This window comes from Natator depressus, chromosome 7 (genome assembly GCF_965152275.1).
Source record: "Natator depressus isolate rNatDep1 chromosome 7, rNatDep2.hap1, whole genome shotgun sequence".
Lineage (NCBI taxonomy): Eukaryota > Metazoa > Chordata > Testudines > Cheloniidae > Natator > Natator depressus.
This window is the reverse complement of record NC_134240.1, coordinates 29,291,691-29,313,330: the sequence shown is the minus strand read 5'-3', so window position 1 is coordinate 29,313,330 and position 21,640 is coordinate 29,291,691. Positions and strand designations below refer to the sequence as shown.

General features: G+C 54.0%; 1 protein-coding gene across 1 annotated transcript; it reads left to right on the top strand.

The window, feature by feature from the left end:
• The first annotated feature begins 3,657 nt into the window (after positions 1 to 3,657).
• On the top strand, positions 3,658 to 20,919 carry RAB1B (RAB1B, member RAS oncogene family). Its single transcript, XM_074957812.1, has 6 exons — positions 3,658 to 3,767; positions 17,198 to 17,270; positions 18,351 to 18,446; positions 18,691 to 18,786; positions 19,692 to 19,823; positions 20,723 to 20,919. The coding sequence occupies exons 1-6, from the start codon at positions 3,754 to 3,756 to the stop codon at positions 20,915 to 20,917; spliced, it is 606 nt and encodes a 201-aa protein (XP_074813913.1). The 5' UTR covers positions 3,658 to 3,753; the 3' UTR covers positions 20,918 to 20,919.
• Positions 20,920 to 21,640: the final 721 nt, after the last annotated feature.

Genomic DNA, 21,640 nt, shown 5'->3' with positions numbered 1-21,640 from the left:
TACATCTGCCCCCCTCACTCCTGGGTCACAGATCACCTCGTTTTTCCTTTGTATTTATGTTTTGTTCTCAGGGAGTCCCCTCTGGTGGGAGCCCCCCTTTGTCCATGCTGCCCCAGACCAGCTGGGAAATCCCTCCCCCTTTGTCCCGTCACGCAGCTGCTGCTGCTCCTCAGTATCTAGCTCCTCTGAGCTGTCTTCCCCTCACCTTCTCTGCACCCCCCACCTACCCAGAATCCTCTCTGCCCCACAGCAGGGGGCAAACCCTCATTACTGGAGGAGGCTGGCGAGTCACTACCATCCCCCTGGTTTGCATGGTCCTGGTGCAAGCTGGTGACACCCCCCTTCCCCCCCCCCCCAGCCTTTCAACACTAACTCCACTGCTGTGGTGCGGGGGGGTCTTATTTCCTCCTAGCTAAAGCCTGCACCTTACACTGGAAAACACTAGCCCCTCTGGGGCCTGGGGGGCAGGAATGGAGATAGCGCTGTCGCACAATTCATTTCCCTCTCCAGCCTGTCACATCTCTTTACTCCGCCACTGGACACAGGCATAGTCCCCAACCGCTGCTGTGCCTCAGCGGGGAGGGGGCACTGTTACAGCCCTCTGAGGGGGGCCGGGGGAGAGGCTGCTATGGAAAATCTCCCCCTAACCTGAGAGGGGCCTAGCTGGGTCCCTCCTAATCCTTCCCTCACTGGGGGCCCCTGAGCCTTCACTGCTTCACCCACCTGCCTGTCCCCATGTTGGGGGACCATTGCGGGGTGGGGCACCTGCTGAGTTCGCTCTGGATTTACCAGTGTTGCTGTAGAAATAAAAGGTACTTCAAAATCTCTGTGTGGGGCTCTGCCTTTTTGGGATTTGGGGCCTTCCCCTCCAGGGGGTGCTGGGTCTGATCTGACCCCAGGGTGAGAGGATGCGCTGGCTCCGGGGTGGGGCATAGGACATGGGGCTGTTACCCTCTAGGAAATGCTAGCTCTGACCCAGCGCCAAGGAGTTATATTATTGGGGAATCCAGATCTGTGGAATTGGCCTCTGCCAATGCACTCTGCCCCCTTGAGCCAAGTCCGGCAGCCCCCCTAGGGGGCCCAGTTTTGTGGTTTAAGACCTCAGCTGCAGTTTCAGTCCTGAGCTTGTCTGCTGGAAGCAGGTTAGTGCCTCCTGACCCCAGGGCTCAGCCACCACGCACCAGGCCCTGCAGTGTGAGCTCAGCTAAGGCCAGCATGAGGCTTGAGAACTTTAGCACGTGGGGGACCTTGCTTTGCCCCTGCCAGGGGAGTCATTTCCCAGCATCTCTCCACCACCGGCACAGAAGGGAAGGCTGTGATTGGCTCATCATCTCAGGGCTCTGAGAGCTGGGGCTTGGAGAAAAGCACTTCCTTGGGTGCCCCTGCCTGCAATTTGAATACATTTACATAAATTTGCATATGGACAAAGCCTGTCCCTACCCCAAACACAGACATTTCCTTGTATTCATTCTACATGCTCCCAGTCCCCATTTGTCCCACAGTCGCTGTCACCCCAGCCCATGCTATTGGGAAGCTCCCTCTGATTGGCTGCCTTTCCCTGGCCTCCTAGAGAAAGGAAACTAAGCTGGATATGCTGATGGACTGGAGCAGCCAGACCCTTCCCCAGCAGCCTTGGCTCCTCCCCCACCTCTAATCTAACCTGTGTGCCCTTAGCCCTTTTAATGGTCCTGGAAGCCCCACCCCCACCCCCCTGGCTGCCCCTCCTCTAGGCCTGGCTGCCCCTCTCCCCAGTCCCAGAGAGGAGTCAGGCTATTTGGGGGAAGGGAGGTGCCCTTGCCCAAGCAGGCCCCAGGGGGAATTTCCCCATCACTTGGCTATGGGAGTGCCCTAGCAATGGGACACCAGGAGGGTAGCCCCAGTCTGAGGGGTATTGAGGCCCATGCTGGAATTGCATGCTATCACTTTAAAGGCTCAATAGGGGTTCCTGATTCTGCTTGCAGGTTAGGGGGATCTATAGTAAGCCTGCATGTGTTTGAGCAGAGTTGGTTTGCAGCTAGTCAGCCTACAGCAACTTGAGGTGAACTGGATCATTCTGGTTTTATAAGGAGCAGCCTGCTTCGTCTCTCTCTGTTGTTGGGTTTGTGTGTGTTTTCATTCTGATTTCTCAGAAATAAAGTAGCATTATGTTTCAATCTTCCCACAGGAATATTTTGTGTTTTCTTTTCCTTCTCTGTCTGTATGCCATGAAATATAACAGGTGCCAGCCTGGGACTGCTATTCCCTGCTATGCTTTTTACAGTGCCCCCTGTAAAGGCCAGGGCTGGAGTAGCCAGGAGTAGCCAGGAGTCCCCCTGGCCAGAGCTCCAGCTCCACACCTACAGCACCCCTGGTGGGAGAGGTTGGGATCTCCTCCTCAGCCAGCTCTCCTCCCCACTGTGTTTCCTGTAGGAGTATCCCAGATTGGAGTAGCCAAGAGCTCCCACCTGCTGCCATTGCTCCTCACTGAGAGAGGCAGCCCCTGGAATAGCCGGGAGGGAGCTCCCTGTACACCTAGTGCTCCTTTGCGTCTCCTGACAGTGCCCCCTGCTGGGAGAGGCCATGAATGGCGTAATTGTGAGCTGCCCCTGCAGCCAGTGTTCCTGTCCTGCTTCCAACAGCATCTAGACAGACAGGAAGTTGAGGGTCCACCCACGCCGTGATTGTTCTGAGTCTCTTTCTTCTATACCACTGCTCTGGAGATTCCCTCTGGACCCCTCTGGTGGGACTTTAGGGGATGGGCACTTATGGCACAGAGTGTGGAGCTCTTGAGCATCTAAAACTGTCCACATGGGGGCTGTGTGAGGTCCCCTAGGATTATAGATGAACAGACACAGAACCAGAAGGGCCATCATTAGAAGAAACATCCTCTATCTATCACCCAAGCCAGCCTGTCCCCAACCATTTCTGCAGCCAGCCCCACAACTAAGTACTAGGCCCAGGTCCTACTCTGTAGCACAGTGCTGCTAACAACCCCTAGAGAGGGCAGGGGCCTGTTGGAAAGAGAGATTGGGAGTGTTGGTTTCCCCTGCCTGTGATGCAAGAACAAGGGTGTGTTTCACTGAAATTAACTAGGGATAACTGCAACAAAGGCTAAAAGCAATAGTGACTCACCCAACCAGGCATTGTACGTGAGTCACAACCTCATTATTACCCTGACATAGGGCTAGAACCCAGGGGTCCTGATACCCAGCCCCTGGTTTTAACCACTAGACCCCCCCCCCTCCTCTCCTAGAGCTAGGGCTAGAAGAACCCAAGAGTCCTGGCTCCCGCCCCCTCCCTTGTGCTCTGGGGTCTCGTGGGTTCTGAAGTTAGCTTGATCTGGTCAATAAACTACATCCCCCAGGGGTCTTTGCGGCTGAGGGCTTTGCGAAGGAGACACTGAACACGTGTCTCACAAAGAGTCCGGCAAGTAAACTACATATCCCGTGAGGGATTGCGTGTGTGGCGCCTGTGCACGGGACAAGCAGCGTCTGCACGGAGAGAGCGTGAAGCCTGGGTAAAAGGAACTACGCATCCCATGAAGTCATGCGCTCTTCGCACATGCGCACTTCCCCGCAGGTCGCGCGGCCGCAGGGGAAGGGGCGTGGCCAAGCGTGAGCGGGAGACTACATATCCCAGGGTGCCGGAGGCAGGACTCCGCACTTGCGTACTGGCGGTGCCGCCCCTGGGGTGGGGGGAGGACCGAGGCGGGTGCCGCAGGCCGCCGCCATCTTGTGAGTGAGGAGGAGCCGAAATCACCGCGGGGGCGCCGCCATGAACCCCGAGTAGTGAGTGCGCGGGGAGGGGCAGGGCCGGGACCCCCGTGGCTCAGGCGGCCGAAGCCCCTCGGGGCCGCCCCCTCACCGTGGCTAGGACCCTATCCCAGAGCGCTCCCCACAGCCCCCGCCGGGCCCTGAGCAGCCCTCGGCGGGGCCTTACAGCCCCGTAGCCCCGCCCCTGCTGCCCTTCCGGGGCCGCGGGGCGTCTCCTGCCGCCGCCCCCTGGCGTCCCCCGGCCGGGGTCCGGGCCCCCCGCTTCCCCTCCCCTGGCGCTGCCCTGCCTCACTTGCCGGTCCGTTCCCCTCACCAGCGTCCCTGGGCCCCCCGCTCCGGCGCCAGCCGCGCGCTCGGCCCCTCCCTGGGGCGGCTGAGGGGCCTCGGGGGGCGAGACCCGGCTCCAGGGGAGAGCAGCCCCGGCTCCAGGGAGCTCCCTGCGGGGCTGGGTCCCTCTGCCCCGGCGCCCGCCCCATCACTGGGTGTCTGCGGGGAAGCCGGGGGGTGGCGGGTCTTATCCTCGCCATGGGGGGGGGTCAGTCCAGCCCTACAATGGGAGCTGGGGCAGCGGGGGGTGCGGGCGGTTTTGTACCAGTCTCGTTCTAGAACAGTGCCCAGGGCGGGCAAGGTTATTCCGGGCTAAAGCTCCCCACTCCTCCTTGCTGCCCGGGGGTAACTGTATGGGTGTAAAGCACCTGTACAGCAGGGTAACTCCAGCCACACTAGGGCCCTGCATTGCATTAACTAGACTGGTGTCAGTAAAGCAGGGCAATGTGTGTATGTGAGCCCTGAACGACTGACCTAGGGAGTCTGGAGAAGCTGAACCCAGGTCTCCCCTGTGCAGGCTGGCACCCTAACAACTACACCAGCTGTTCTCTCAAGGGCTGATGGGATTTCAGTTGGTGCTGGGACCAATTCAGGCCTTGGCAGAGGAGGCCAGCAAGGGACTGGTTAGTGCCCACTGGGTTGGGGAACAGGTGATATGGATGGTTGCCCTCCTGTGACCTGGGGTGAGACCACCCACACCCCAGTGTGTTTCAGGGGGATGGGCCACCAAACAGACATAAGATGGGAACAGCTTTCCACCATGGAGGCTGGCTGGAGCTAGTGGCCTGCAGGGGCAGACCCCATTTTCCACCCCAGAGCCAAACAGACCCCTTACAGACTCTGTTGCATTTCAGTGCAATTCTGTTGGGCTTCAGCCTTCCCCCATGAGGTGGTGGTTCTACAGGGTAGCATCTTGGCTGCTTCAAGTGGATCCAGTGCTAATTATCACAGCTGCTTGTCAATAGCACAGGGAAAAAGTCAAGTTGATGCAAATCATAGGTCTGCTTTGAATGCTTCTTCACTGAAGCTTCCACAGCAAGGGATGTGGAGTGCCCTTCCTACTAGGCTGACTTGGCACTGACTGAAATGGGAAGTGCTCTGACTGCTTCCAGAGTGTGTATGTGACTGCAGCTCTGGGGCACTTGAGGGAGCTCAGATGTGGCTCCAGAGAGGCTATCCCCTAGGTGGCCACACAGGGAAGCTGCATTCTAGCTGGCTGTAGGCAGAAGTGGGCAGAAGTCCTCGTCCAAATTGTCTGCTTGTTGGAGGGAGAAGGTGAAGGCAATGGAAACCTGGTCAGCTCTGGGGTTAGACAATACCCTGATCAGAGCAGCTAGGAGTTTGGCCTCCATGGCTTCTCTGAGCAGGCAGTTAGTGTTGATGACAGGTGGCTTTGTGGAGAGTGAGGCTTTCTGGAAAAGGAATTGCACATCTGGCTGGTGGCATTCCCTCTTGAGCTGCTAGGGGGCAAACTAGACACCCCCACACACACACACTTCTCAAGTGGCGCTGGCTGCCTTTCTGAATGAAGCTGTCAACACACTTTTCGTAGCAGGTTGTCAGAGCCAAGATCTGGCACTGACGGGCAGCTCCTGTGATTCTGCCTTTCAGATGAGACTTAGCATATGTCCTGACTTCTTGGAGCCCAATGCCCTTTCTCTTCCCAGCCCTTCTTGGGGCCATTCCATTTTTCTTCCTTTTAAATCCCTCTCCCTGAGTTTCAGATGGATACAGGATTCTGCTCTTGCTAGTATCTCTGTTGGCTGTTAAACAGCTGTTGTCTCCCACCCCAGAAGTGGTGGGTGAAGTGATGTCTGATATGCATGGAGATGGCTATGGTGTGAAAGGCACCAGGAGCATGGGAACTCCAGAAGTGGGGGTTGGGGACAATCTCAGACTGAGCCAGCACTGTGTTTGCTGAATTTTTGACCTGTGTGGGTGCATTCTCTTGGATAGCTAGTCATGCTCCCCCACTAGGAACCGCCCCAAAGCATCTATATTGAATGCATGTTGAATCAAAGGAAAAGTGACCGGAGATAGCATGAGTCAGGGCTTCCTGTCCCCTCCCCACCAGCAAAACACAGTCATTAGGAAATGGCGCTCATGTTGCCTGCTGCCAGCAGGACTTGATTGTGTCACCAGGCTAGCTGGGCCAATGAGGAGTAATGCAGCCGGGCTACCTTATTCCGTTGGTCTGAGGTGACCGATGTAACAATTCTCAAATGCTGAAAGCACTCAAATGCCCCATAATTAATTGTGCCAATTCCTTTGGGAGCCCCTGGAGGTATATGGTGCAAAGGTTTCTTGGGCCATTTGGAGCAGAAACACTTGTGAGAGGCAAGGGACATGCTGGATACCCCTTGTGCAGAGACCTCAAGTAATCATGGAAGGTGTTGCTGTCTCCTTGCAGCAGCATCAAGCTGGTGGTGATGAGAGAGAGAGAGGTCTGTTCAGATGCACCCAATGGCTGTGGCAACTGTCTCTGGTGCAGTGGTGACAGTGCTCATTCCTGCCTGCATTGTGCAGGCAACTAAAGTGTTGTACTGACAGCATGATGGCTGTAAGAGGCAGGATGAGATCTGAGGAAGGAGGAGTCATGATAGCTGCTGAAGAGCTCTGGTTGGGGCTGAGACGGAGTCTGTTCCTTTTATGACATTGCTGATCCTCTGCGGGGCGGGGGGGTGGGGTGGTAAGGGAAACTGGGCTCCAAGATTCAGTTTGGGCTGCTTCTGTGCCTGAGCAATGCTGGGGGCAGTTAGGCACTCGCACTACATGGTGACCACTGACTGTTGCCTGGGTACTGACTTGAGAACTCCGGGAGCCTGGCTTCTGGGGATGACGAAGGGCCATATACGTATGGCTGGGCCAAACGCTTGGCGCTTTAAAAAGCATGGTCGATATTGTTCCTGTGTTTCAGAGGGGGAACCAGTTGTGCCAGTGACATCTGTGCCTGAGGCTAGAACCCAGGAGTCCTGAGTGCCAGTGCCTGAGCCTTACCTATTGCTCTGTATTGTCTCAGAGGATTGTAAATTGCCCCATATCTGAAGGCTGGGACGATCAGCAAGGGGGAAGCATTGTCAAGGGGGCGTAAGGGGGCAGATAAATAAAGCTGGGGGAAGGAAGAGTTTTATACATTGGGAAGCCCTTCCTAACAGTGGAGTCTCTGGAGCAAGGAATCTCCTCCCAAGGGCAGTAGGGGCACCACAGTACTAAGCCAAGCACTAAGGAGCCATTCTGCACGGGCTGGATGAGGTAATGAACTCTTCCTGTCACAAACTCCAGCTCTGCACAACAATAGGAGTCACTCAAACCCTGTGCTCCTGTGAAAGCAGTGTCATCTCGGCACACGTGGAGGGGTCTGGAGAGCAGAGTGCTGGGAGAATGAACCCCCTTAACTCCTGCTGGATCTCTTCTTTCACACCACTTTTTTGCCCTCTGGGAGGAGGGGGTGCTTAAAGACCTTCCCAAAGCCCTGCCCCCTGTTGGACTCAGCTGTATAAAGCTTCCATTCTGGCTGGGTGTGAGTATTAATCCTATATAAACTGTCTCATGGGACAGTGCTGCATCTGGATCCCAGCTAGGGTAGGGTGGCACTTGGCCCTGTGGGGTTTCGACATCCCAGCAGGTGGGGCTTCCTCCTTTGCCCTGGGACCTGTGGGGTCTGAGATCTCATAGTGATTGTTCTCTCCCAGACATATCCCCCCAAGCAACACCTTTTGTTTGGGAGGAAAGTGTGCCCACCAGCTCCAATCTATGGATCTTTGCCAGTCCTGGTCATGGTGGCCTTCAGTAGTCTTTCAGTCCTCCCCCTGTCCTGCTATTACCAAGCGGAGCACAGCATCCCCTGCCTGTACCCCATGCTGCTGTTGGTGCTGGAGTTAAGTTCTCTCCTGGCTTGCCTGTTGGACAGAATCATCAGCTAGGTTTCAATGAGTGGGGTGAGCTCCTGCTGCCTGCACAGTCCTGAGAGGAGGCATGAAAAGTGGAGGGGTTGCCTGGGGACACCTGAAAGCAGAAGAGGGTATTGTGGGATGAGAGCAGGATTTGGCTTGCAGTAGCTGAGGAGCAGGGTAGAACTTTGGCCCACATTTTCCATCTAAATTGGTACAAAAGGTGTTAACATAACCCAGTCACTGTCCAACCTTAAACAGTGGTAAACAAGGGTCTGAATTAGGCGTACAGAGACCTCAGCCTGCTTAGTACCATGGTGTAAACACAATCACCGTTCTTTAAACCTTCTATTGCAAATACAGAAAAAGGAAAAAGTTAATACTTTATTTACATTTCAAAGGCTTTTAAATATTTTCATTTTAACAGCTCCCTTGGTCTTTCTCTTTAGCTGTAGAGTTTTAGAACACACAACCCCTTGTTTGACAGTTTCTTACATGGTATTAAAGATGGTGGTAACTGCCCTTTTGTGGGAAAGAAAAGTTAGTAGAGATGGGCTAGGACTGTTGCTGATAAAACCTGATCCTGTTTCTGAGAAGACCAAACAAGACAAACACACAAGAGGAGAGAAGGACAGCAAAGTTAGAAAATGCAGCTTCTGTCTTGGGTTATGTTTCACTTGCAGCCTCAGTGCTGTAGAAAGACAGGCACAGCACATGGTCTTATAAGCCACTCAAAGACCTGGCAAACTTGTATCAGCATCAAGCTGTCTAGGGCATTGCTTTTAGCTGCCTCTTTCTGGTCACAGGCTTACAGCAGTGTTGCAGAATATATGGTTTTTGCCAACTGAGATGCTTATTAAACAGAGGACAAAAGGAGAATAAAGAAGGGAAGGAAGAGGACACACGGAGTGGGGAGGGAGGGCTTAAAGTCACACATTCTTCTTGGTGTTTGAGATTCAGTTGAAGTGGAGGTGGCAATGTTTGAGTCCCCCTCTCTTGCCCACTCTGGTCAGGACATCTCTCAGATTAGGATGAAGAAGGTCAGAAGACCACACAGACAGTAGAGATGACAGCCAGGATGGTGAAGCTCACTCATTCCCCTTCTCTCACCTGTTAGTCGGCCAGCATCATGGTAGCTGCCTCCAGTTTTTCCCCCAAAGGGAGTGATGGGTGGAGTAGCCTATTCCTTCATTACTTTGTCTAATTAGGCCTAATTTCTGACACCAGTTTTGGTTCACTGATTTCCAGTCTTACTGCTATCTTGTTTACCAGGGAATGATCTCAGCACCGTTTTAGTTATCAGACTGAGTTAGTCCAAATGAAGAGGTGTACTTGGTCTCTCTTGCACCTCTTCCCATCCACGTTTGTCGTTATAGGCTGTTGTGATGTTTCATGAACTCACTTTTCACAGCTGAGCTCACAAATAGAGTAAATTTGTAGGCCAGTTGTTACAACAGAACCCAGCTTGACGTGGATCTGAGGAGCTTGCTGCCCTAGTGGAGCAGGTGTAGTGTGGTTTTGAGGTAAGCCTGGGAGCAGGTCCCAGTTGACAGGTGCTGCAGAAGAGAAGGCTCAGGCACCTGCAGTGAGGGCTGCAGGGAAGCAGTGTTGCAGCAAAGCTCTGCCTGCAGAGAGATGCTGCCCAGATTCTGTCAGCTCTGCTCACAAATACCTCTGCCCCTGCCAACATGTTGGTGAGGTATATGGATGGGGAGCCATCCTTGCTGCCCCCAGCTAGTGGAGATGGGAGGGCAGGGCACCAGTTCTCCCCAAGTCAGATGGAACAATCTGTCTGCAAGAGCAGTCAAGAAAGGGGTGGGTGTTGTGCTGTCACAGTAGCTCATATGTGGCTGGGTTCTTAGGGAAACACCTGGCTTCCCTAGTACCTGTTATCAAAGGATCCTGCAGTCCTCAACGCTACCAAAGGGAATTAGCCCCTTTCTACTGGTGGGGAAACTGAGGCACAGAGGTGAGGACCCTGCTCGCAATCATGCAGTGTAGGTGGAAGAGCTAGGAATAGAACCCAGGGCTTTTGTTAACCACTGAACTACTCTCTCCAGAGACAGGCAGAGTCCTGATTTCCTGCCCACTGCTCTCCAGAGCTGGGGATAAAACCAAAGACTTCTGGCTACCAGCTTTTTTGATTAAACATCTGTCCTTGTATCCTGTATGTCTGATCTTCCTGAGTCAGCTGTGAAGTGAGAGTCTCCAATCTGGGATTGGGGAACAAACTACTTCCATGCAGCAGGCACCACTTTTGTTCTCACAATCCCTGTGCAGGGGGCTGTGGGAGGCAGCAGAGAGGAGTTGTCAGGGGCCTCACCCGTTAGGCCTTCATGCAGTTGCATACAGCCCTGGAGACCAGTCACTCTTATCTGTATAGCATGTGGGCAGAGGCTATCAGATAGCTGGGAGGGATGGAAGTCAGGATTTTTGGGTTCTAGTCCCAGCTTTTGCACTAACTCATCAAGCAGCTGTGGTCAAGTTGCTTCCATCTCTAGACTTCTGTTTCCTCATTTTTAAATCTGGGCAATAACTTCATGGGATGTTTAAGCTTGGCATGTGAACTGTTTAGCACCCCTTCATTGACAGTGCAGTGAAACCCCATGGCACAGGTTTGAATCCAGAACAGGTCGTTGACAAGCAAAACCTGTTCTACATAAAATGCATTGGTGGGTCTGAGGGTCTCTCAGCACTACAGCATTAATTTGAGCGACCTACTCTGGAGTTGGCCTCATTCAAGTGCCAGTGGCCACCCTGCCTGAAAACACTGGAGCTGCTGTGGCCATGCTGGTACTGGGCTCCCTTGTGTTTGGCGCTAAGGCTTCTTAGAGCATATCCCATGGTTCTTAGCACTAGAGTCAGCTGAGCTGTTCTGAGTTCTTTAGTGAATTGTGGGCCTGTCCTTTCTGGGAAGGAGACTCAGGGAATGGAGGCATTGGAGGACTCGTGGCACTCCAGTGGTACTAGCTTGCACCCATGCTGCAGGGTGAGGTGTGCTCACACGAGCTGTAGCCTACGCCCCTACAAGCCAGCCAGCTCAAGTTGAAACCACCACACTTGAGGGGAATGGGTTTTTGTGTGAACAGGGCTTGAGTTAGGGACTGCATTCACCTTGGAAGCCAAGTTAACCCTGCGGTGAAGTGGAACCCTCAGCCCAGCTTGTGCTGACAAAGGCTTCCACTTATAAAATCATCCTGCTCCTGGCAGTGACCGGACTTAGTGCTGGCAGTGAGCCACTTTGTGTGTTTACACACTCTCTCTACATGGGCCTTGCTGCTGCAGGCACTGCGCAAGGAAAGCTGCATCAGTTTAACACAGTGGTTCTCCAACTTCATTGCACCGTGACCCCCTTCTGACAACAAAAATGACTACATCACCCCAGGTTGGGGGAGGAGTGGTGGAGCCTAAGCCCCACTACTCCAGGCATCAGCTTCAGCCCCAGGCCCCAGCAAGTGTAATGTCCCTGGTGACCCCATTAAAATGTGGTCCCAACCCACAGTTTGAGAACCACTGATTTAACATCAATAAGTGTAAGCTGGTTTTGTTTACTCAGTGCAAACCCCTTTGTAGGCTGTCTGGTACTTATGTCACACAGTAGGCCAGAGTAGCTGGAAAGAAAGGACCACAATCTATGGATCTTTAATATAAATCGCACTCAAAACAATCTAGCTTCAGCTGATGCCTCGTGACTGAAACAAAACTTAAGATTCAGAGTTAAGGCCAAAAGGGACAGTTAGATCCTCTGGTCCAGTGGTTCTCAAAGCTGGTTCGCCGCTTGTTCTGGGAAAGCCCCTGGTGGGCCGGGCCGGTTTGTTTACCTGCTGTGTCCACAGGTTCGGCTGATCACGGCTTCCACTGGCTGCGGTTTGCCACTCCAGGCCAGTGGGGTCTGCGGGAAGCGTGGACAGCATATCCCTCGGCCCACGCCGCTTCCTGCAGCCCCCATTGGCCTGGACCGGTGAACTGCAGCCAGTGGGAGCCACAATCCGCTGAACCTGCGGACGTGGGAGGTAAACAAATCGGCCCGGCCCACCAGGGGCTTTTCCTGAACAAGCGGGGGACCAGCTTTGAGAACCACTGCTCTAGTCTGACCCTCTTGTATATCACAGGCCAGAGTGTCACTCAGTGACCCCTGTATTAAGTCCAATTATTTGGGTTTGGCAAAAGTATCTTCCAGAAAAGCATCCAGTCTGGATTTGAAACTAACACAGCATGGAGAATCTGCCACTTCCTTTGGCTAAAAAACTGGTGCCTTATTTCTAGGCTTTATAGGATTTGATTTTAATCTAGAACTGTCAGTAAATGTCTTTCAGCTGACACACTGAAATCAACAAATCAGTTGGTAACAGTTGATATGACTGCGGGGACTGGGTCATGTGTGGGGAGCCTTCTGCATCTCTGCTGTCACAGGAGTGAGTGAGCTGGTCTGTGTCAGCAGAGTTCTGCTTCCTAAGGGCCAGCATCACCTGATCTCTGCGCAAAGTCTGGGGAGGCTGCAGCGCTCCTAGCCCAGTGGAACAGAGACCCTCCTCCAGGACTGCAAGGAGGAAGACCTGCCCCCACCTCTGCAGGGAGACCACCCCCTGCTGAACAACTGCCTGGGGATGGCTCCCATGCTCCTGACTAGTGAATGAGCGAGCAGGATTGGTGATGACCAGTCCCTGAAGGCACAAGGTATGGGAGTTGTTTCTGCTCACTGAAGAGGCCACCCCAGGCAGGAGCCATTCAGCAGTAGGGTGGCCTTCCCCCCACAGCTGGACACAAGGACTTCTTAAAGCCCTGGCCAGTGGTGTCTGCAGTTCCCTACTAGGACCCCAGCCTTCCTCACATCTTGTGCCTGCAGGGATTGGGTGTCATGAGCCAGGTCTGTGGGTGCTGTCTCTGGGCAGGAGCTGTTTAGCAGTGGGATGGCCTCCCCCCCACAACCAGGGGCTTCTGCTCTGCTGGGCCAGGACTGCAGCCTCCCCATATATTGTGCCTCTTGGCTGCAGAGGGAACCCCCTGCCACCAACACTGCACTAACCCAACCCCTGCAACTGTGGGGGGAAAAAGCTTAAAAATAGAAGAAAACTCTTAAATAAAAACTGTCAAAATTGGTGGGGGGGAGAAAATCATAAAAATTGACTTCTGCCAGGCCTGCTTAATTCAAGTTTCAATGTACCTGGCTTTAACTTCCAGCAGTTTAACAAGCCACTCTAAAGCCAAATGTCTGAAGTAGGATTTGCACCAGTTTGTGGCCTAGGAGCCCTGAACATGGACCCTGTTATGCCAGGTGCTGTACAAACATAGTGTTGATCTGACTGGTATACATTTCTCATGTGGGTGAGGCTTTGAGTCTGGAGATCATAGACTCCAGTTTACCAGCACTCTTCTGAGCAGTTATTCCCTGGATCTCTCTCCTGTTGCCAGCACCAGAGCTTCAGGGCTTACGTTTATCATCAGTTGCTCTCTAAGAGTGGGTTGTGTTGTGAGGAGTAATGGGCCTTGATAGCCCAGCCTGGGTACTTGCAAGAGCCTATGAGGCTTGAAAAGGGCAGATGTTAATTAGGGCTTGTGGTGAGTTGTGGGGGTAGCTGTCTCTGCGGAGCCTGGTGTGTATCCAGGGCTACCCTTGGCTGGCTCTTAATGAGCCTTTAGAAAAGGCTTGTACTGTATACCATGTAAAGCAGGGGTTGCATGTAGCAGGTGTACCTGACAGCCAGGCAGCCTCCCCAGGGGCAAGTGCTAGATCTGCACCAGGAGGGCAGGGTGGGAGCTGAGTCTAGCTCTGGGTGTGCAGAGCCTTGTTGTGTGTTCTTACTGCTCATTTGGGGGGGTACTGCATGGATTCAAACTATAGCTGTGTAATGCAGCAGCACTGAAAAGTGGGGCTGGGCAGGGTCACTACTTGGATAGGAGACCTCTGTGGAAAACCTAAGCTGCCATATGGGGTAGTGGTGATTCTGTAGTGGGTGCTCTCCGTCTGAGCAGGCACTGAATCTAGTGTCGTGGTGCTGAGCTCTAAGAAAGGGTGCTGCTGGGCTCCACAAGGGGTGCTCTCCCCCTATGCTGGAGGTGGGGAGAGGGGATGCCTTTCTCCCCCCCCCCCCCCCGATGTTGATGGCCTGGTAGCTACTCATTTTCCCCACAGTTCCCTCAAGTAGTAGCTATAATGCAATTGAGTCTGATTAACCTTCACTTCTGCCTGCACTGTCATGCAGCACTGGGCAGGGGCCAGGCCTGGGCTCCTGTGTAAACAGTTTGCCACAGTAATAGGTCGTCCTGCACCCTGCTTTGGGGTGAAGGACGCTATAGCTCTGTGTCACTGCTGTGCTGTCAGGATGTAGTGCTTACGCACCCAGGCTTTCCGACTGTGCTGAGCTGTGTTGCTGGTCAGAGGCCTCAGCTCAGCTGGCCAGAGAGTGAGGCAGAGGAGGGACTGTACTTGGGATAGGTGCTCCCGTGTCTCTGGTGTTGTATGGTAAAACAGTCTGTGCAGAGGCCTCTCAGTTCAGTTCCTCCTGGCTTGTGGTGTGGGTGGAAAGCACATGAAGGGCCCTGCTATTGCTAGTGGCAAGCTGTGCTGGGCAGTGAGTGGGGTCCAATGGCCAGAACCTCAGGTTGTAAAGGGCTAATGTTACTCTGGGCAGGTTATCCTTCTTGGTGATAAATCAGTCCCTCTCCACAGATGACAGCTATTCTGCCTGAAACTGCGCTGGCATCCAGGATGGACATCTGGATGGAATTGAACAGAGGGCTGGGAGCCAAGACTCCTCAGTTCTTTCCCCAGCTCTGGGAAGGAAGTGGGATCTAGTAGCTAAAGCAGCTCAAGGCACAGAATGGGGGGCTCTTACTGTATCACCTCATCTAAGATTTGGGAGGAGAACCCAGGAGTCCTAGCCCCCTTCTATGACCACTGGACTGTGACCACTAGACTCGCGTTGTGTGATTTACCTCAGTGCTCTGCAGCTTCTAATTTCCAGAGCCTTCTGAACTCTTGGATGACATGGAAGTCTGTTCTGGCTTTGTAATCCCTCTTAGGGCCCCGTGTGTTGGAGCAGGGGACAGTCAGTCTGTCCCAGGGCTTGGTCTCTGTCTGGGATTGGTTCAGGCTGTCCTGAATGTATCATGAGCCTCTTCTGTTCAGGGATTTGCTGCCAGTACCCCCAGCTGCGGTACTGGGGAGCAGCGAGAGTCTCCAGCTGGAGTTGGCTGGGGCTAAGCTGCCTTTGTGTTAATGTCCAGCCACTCAGCATGTCTTCCCATGAGATCCGTAGTCAGGCTGGCCATTGCAACCCCTTCCTGGCCACCCCATGTCACTGTCACCATGTGGAAAGTTCTGCTGCTGCCTTGGGTCGCAATGGCTGAGGGTGAGTTGCTGCTTGGCTGGGTCACCTCCTTCCTGTGCAGGGAGGGATGGGTGGTACCAGCTTCATTGCACATGGCATTGCCATGGCAATGTATTGGGGTGATGGATTACACTTGCAGTGACTGGGATTGGGCTGTTCTGTAAATGGGTCTCTTCCCTTGCTGTGGCTACACTCACTGGCTCAGTATGGTGAGGGATGCAGAGAGTCTCTGGAGACCAGAGATCTCCGGCTAGCGTTTGAGGGGTTGAAGCTGTTCTGGGTGGTGGGTGACAGAGCAGCCTATAACCCTCCCAGAGCAGAGGGCTGAAGTGGGGAATGGTCAGCTCACTTGCTCCTCGGAGATCAGACCTGGAGGCTTTGATCTGTTTGCTTCCCTCAAAGGGAGTTTAAAAACAGTCTGGAGATTTCCAGACCCTTCACTGCTGAGAGACCTTCCCTGATTGACTGCCAAGCCCTAGCTGTCCCTCTGCTAAGGGTCACCACTGACCCCCTCAGAATTGAATTTAGCAACCTTGCAAGTTCAGGGTAGGAGCCCAGCTCCCTAGGATGGGCAGAGCTGAAGATGCCTTGCCCCAGAGCACCTGCATTCTGTAGAAACCCCACCCTAGAGGCCAGCACTGTGGTGCATGGTCCATGCAGGACTCTTAGGAAAGGCCCTCTTCCTTCCCCCTCCCTGGAGTTGACACTCCAGTTTGGGATCTCTGCTTTGCTGCAGCTTCCCCAGAACTGGGTGAGCATTTTGCTACGGGGGCAAAGGGCTGGCCATAACCAAGTGGGATCCTAAAACTTTAAATACCTGGGTCTCTGCTCAAGAGGTTTGAGAACCGCCCCAGTGCTCAGTGTCAACCCACAGAGCCACAGTGTGTCCTGGGGTGACTCCTCCAATCCCAGCAGAACCAACAGCACCAGCAGATATGTGGAGGCTCCCACATGGCTGTATGGAGATCTAAAACCTGACTTAAAGGCAGGCTTTTGCCTGATCAAAAATCCTAAATCCTTGTGCTGTGGCTGCATTTCAGGAGCTGTGTGAAGGCCTTTAGGCTTGGCCTAGCTGAAAGGCCCTAGATGTAGGAATGGCTGGGTGATCAGAACAGGCCTTTCTGGCCTCCAGCTCTGACTGGCTTCATTTGTTCCCAAATTCTTAATGTTTCCAGGGTTTTTTAATGCCTTAGTCTCTGGGATCCCCTGAGCCTGCAACAAGTCTGTCTTGAGGGCCCTGTAGAGAGTTTGCCACCGCTCATGAGGCAGTCTAAGTACTAAAACCAAGCACCCCATGCTATTTTCCCTGCATTTCTGACCTCCACCATGGGCTGCACCCTGGAAAGTGGACCTCTCAAAATTTGGTTGGGAGGGTGACCCTGCTCGGTAAGATACTGCCATTGTAGGCAATTCCTAATAGACTGATCTGAATGTATAGTGTGCACTGATCCAAAGCTAGGGAGAGTGTTGGAATTAGGACTCCTGGCTTTTGTTCCCCACTCTGAGAGGGGGGAGTGAGCTCTAGTGCTTAAAGCAGGAGGGCCGGGAGCCACGATTCTTGGGTTCTAATTACATCCCCTGTGGAGCATCTGATGCTCCCTGTTGCCTCTCGAACACTGTGGGTGGCAGGGAGCAGAGTCCTGACTGCCCAGATCCGACTAAGGATCCCTGTTTAAAGAGCCCCCATGCCCTACACCAGAGTTGTTTGCCAGCACATACACTTTTCCCCACTACATGTACTCCAAGTCCTTGCCCGCTGGGGTTGTGGGAATGTGACCCTCTAATCTTCTTCAACTGGGAATCTCCCTGGTCTGAGCAGGGGAGAGGTCTCCAGTTATCCACACTACTAAAGTCAGGAACTGTTCTGTTTTCCTCATTCTCCATCTGTCTGTTTCAGCGATTACCTGTTCAAGCTGCTGCTGATTGGAGACTCGGGTGTGGGGAAGTCCTGCCTCCTGCTGCGATTTGCTGTGAGTGTCCCTGCCCTGTGCAGAGCCCCTCATGATCCAGTGGGCAGCTATCTAGCCATATGGTGACAGGCTGGCCACATCTGTTCCAGAGCTGTTGTAGTGAGGTTGTGGTGCCTGAGATGTGGGTACTTGGGTCTCATCACCCTGGGGCATATTTTATGAAAACTCAAACAATCATACATTGACGTAGTCAAATTTGCAAGCTAAAGACATTTAGGCCTGTCAGTGCTTGGCTAAGAGATTGCCATGCTGCAGAGAACAGCAGAGACTTAATAGGGTGCCCTCTTCCCTCAGTCTGACCCCAGTATCATGCTGGGGAGGAGAGTGCTGAGCAGCAGGGAGGGCTCAGTAGGGACCTCTGTGCCCTTGTCAGTGTTGCCCCAGTGCAATGCTTGAGGACATTGCTATTGGGGGTGCTGCCTTTTGCAAGAGACTTAAAACTGGGGTCCTGACCCTGTGACACTGTCCCAAGAGGCTCTGTAATCACTCTGGTGTCCTGGTCAGTTTCCATCTTGAGTGATTATATTTGGCCTCCTGTAACTCCACATCTGGTTACAGGCTTCGCTTCCTGTCCTAAACTTGCACATCATTGTGTGCTGCTTAATGGTCCCCATACCCCACCCCAGAGGTGGCTGCATATAGTCTTGTCTGTCCATAAAGCACTTTGGGGTGGGAATACCAAGCATTACAGGGCAGCTGAGTGGCTGGTGCTGCATGTCCTTTGGCAATGGGCAGGTACCAAGGAGTTGTCTTGCTAGAATGACAGTTGATTAAAATAGGCTTTTTAAACTGCAGAACCTTCCTGGAGGCTAAGCAGCTCCTGACTAGGATCTCCAAACTCCCAAAGCACTTAATAAAAGCCCCCTGTTTAAAGAAATCCCAAACCCTCCTCTCTGCCCAGCACTGGGCTGACATCTGTTCACCTTTGAGTGGTGGCTGTTAATGTCTGAGGAGTGTTTAGATCCTAGGGCACTGGGCATCAGGGCTCATGACCTTTCCCCACCACTAGAATTGGGTGTTGAAGAAGGTTCAGCACAGACCCCAGCTGCCCTGGTAATCACCTCATTCTGCACCCTCCAGGATGACACCTACACAGAGAGCTACATCAGCACCATTGGGGTGGACTTCAAAATCCGGACCATTGAGCTGGACGGCAAAACCATCAAACTACAGATTGTGAGTATCTGGCCCCTGGCCACTGCATTGACCTCTGGGGACTGGCTCTGGAGGGCAGGGAATGGTATACAGGCCTTTCCCTTCTGAGGGTGCCAGCTCCTATCCTACACAAGGGTAGGGGACTGGCTGGCTTAGGAGCATGGGGGAATGGAATATGGGGGTTTCCCCTCTAGGGGCTGCTGTCTGTCTCTAGAGAGGATTAATGCAAGGTCCACCTCCTCCCCTCCCTTCCCTTCTCTTGCAGTGGGATACTGCTGGTCAGGAGCGGTTCCGGACCATCACCTCCAGCTACTACAGAGGGGCGCATGGCATCATTGTGGTGTATGATGTAACAGATCAGGTAATGCTGCTCCAAGTACTCTGGCCCTGCAAGTCCTCTGACAGCTCCCTGACCTCCCTGCATCCAGGGTCCCTCCAGGTTCAGGCAATGGGCTGCCTGCTGGGCACCTGGGTTCTGTCCTGGTTCCAGGACTAGAGCAGTGCTGTAAGAATGCCTCACTGTTGGTAGCCAGACCCTGCCTGCTGGGTGGCACAGTGGAGACCAGGCAGTCCTCCCAGAGTTGTTGGGTCTTGGCTGGTGGGTGTGGGGGGTTGTTGGGGAAGAGAGTGATCCTGATCACTATTCCCAAGTGACATCCATTCCTGTACCCTTTGATGTCCTTTGTGCTGGGCACTGCCCCTTCCTGTGCCAATGGGGCGTTGCATTCCTTCCGCATCTGCCCCAGACATTGCTGATGCAGGTGTTGTGCACCGCTATGGCAGCAGCTACTCTGCTCTGTGCCAGCAGCTGGCGTACCCATGACTGGCCCATCAAGCAGGTTGCAAAGCCAGGCCCAGGGGGCTGCGCTGCCTTCATTTCCATATTCACCTTGAAGATGGGGAATTGAGCAGTTTCTGAAGATGGCAAGGCTGGCAGCAGCTGCCTGGAGTAGGTGGGAAGGACATCAAGGTAACAGCATCTAAGAACAGTTGCTGAATGTGGGAAGGGCTGTACTGGTAGAGAAAGCACTGGGAGCAGGACTCCTGGGTTCTGTCCCCAGCTGCGCTGCCAACTCACTGTGACCCTAGTGCCAGTTGCTTCCCCTGTATCCATTTCCTGCCTATGAAATGGAGATGCACCCTTGCTGAGGGGTGCTGGGGACCTGCTCCCCACTGTGTGGGTGCTCTGAGCTATTGCTGTAAGCATGCTGGCAGGGTGGCTGGGGTCCTGCTTTTGTCCAGCTGAGCCCACGTTCCCTGTTGCAGGAGTCCTACAGCAATGTGAAGCAGTGGCTGCAGGAGATCGAGCGCTATGCCAGCGAGAATGTCAACAAGTTGCTGGTGGGCAACAAGTGCGACCTCACTACCAAGAAAGTGGTGGACTACACCACCGCCAAGGTGAGCAGGGCACACCAAGCCCCTCTGCTTGTGGATAGCACTCCCCCTTCTGTCTCTGGCAGATGCAGACAGGCAGCAACTCTCAGGTGGGGTTCTAACAACTGAGTGGCTGTCCCCACTGCAGCATGTTCCTGTGGTACTGGGAAGCCCCACCAGGGGGCAGCACTTGTCCTATCAGATGCTTCCTCCCCTTCATGCCTGGCTGTAGCTCAGAAGGGCTTGCTATTTGCCAGTGGTAGGGCTGATCTCCAGGGCTGTGCTGGCTGCCTCCATCCCCACTGCCAGCCATGGGCTCAGGCTCCTAGCCACCTGCCTGGCTGGGGGACACAGGTGTCTGGGGACAGAACTAGGAGTGATGGGGTGAAACAGGCTAATTTCTGGGAAGTAGCAGTCTGCCCTGTAAAAAGAAAAGGAGTACTAGTGGCACCTTAGAGGCTAACCAATTTATTTGAGCATAAGCTTTCGTGAGCTACAGCTCACTGTGGCATCAAGAAGCTGGGGATGTGGTTAGGATCTCCAACCCATCATCCAGAACGCCTGGCTTCCATTGCTGGCTCTGGGAGGGAAGTGTGGTCTAGTTAGAGCAGGGGCCTCTGATTTATTTTTCCAGTTCTGCTACTCACTTGGTGTGTCCCTTTTGGTAAATCACTTCCCTGGGGTGTGCTTTGGCTTCCCCATCTACACTGGGGCTAATGACTGACCAGACCTACTGCCTGGGTGGTGGGGGTCTGAATGGTGTCTGTCTGGCTAGGGATCTCAGCACTGCCCCCTCCCCAAAGGGATGAGGGCCCTCCTGGGTAGGTGACTCTTGGGACAGGGACAGCCCTGCCCCTGTTGTGCCACAGACAGGAGAGGCCTTGCCAGTCTGTAACCCTTTCTCCTCCCCTGTCTTTGCTTAGGAATTTGCAGACTCCTTGGGCATCCCGTTCTTGGAGACCAGCGCCAAAAACGCCACCAACGTGGAGCAGTCATTCATGACCATGGCAGCTGAGATCAAGAAGCGCATGGGCCCCGGCGCCACCACTGGCGGGGACAGACCCAACCTCAGAATCGACAGCACTCCAGTCAAACCAGCGGGTGGAGGGTGCTGCTGAGGCCCAGGACTGAGGGGTGGGGTGGGGTGGGGTGGGGAGGGGACCGTCCAACCCAGTGCTGTCCAGTACCCTCCTCCTGTGGAGTAGCAACTTTCCCGGATGATACCATGCAGGGGGACGGGACCTCTCTGGTGGGGGGGTGGTTTGGGTTCTCTGCCTGTGTTAATTACTTACCCTTGTTGAGTGTGTGGTGGGGACAGACTGCAAGGTGTGCTCTCCCACCCTTGAGAACTTCCCTCTATGCAGCCTCTTGCCTTGGTCCTTGGTGCCCGATGGCTGGCAGGATTCCTGGCTCCTTCTCGTGGGTTCTCTGCTGCTGCTCCCCTCCCCTTCCTGCTGGGTGCATGGGGCTGCCCCCATCTCCACCCCCAGCCTCTGCTCTTCTGCTGCCTGCAGTCCCCTTCTCTCCAGTTCCAGATGCGGGGGGTCTCGGATGGTGACAGGCTCACCCCCTCTCTCTCTCTTCCTGGGAAGGTTCCTGTGTGGTTAAGGTTGAGCCAAGGCTGGCTGAAACGGTTCTTCTGCCTGGTACCTGGTCTCCATGGGGCAGTCGCTTGTCACTAGCAAAATAATGGAGGTAGGGGCATAGGCTGCTCTGAACTGTTCAAGCTACTCTCTGGGTTGTGCCCCCTGCCTCCACTCAAGGGGTCTGTGTTGTCCTGGCTCCATGTCTTTTCTCATTCCTCTCGCTCCCAGCACCGCAGAGACTTCTGTTTAATCCCC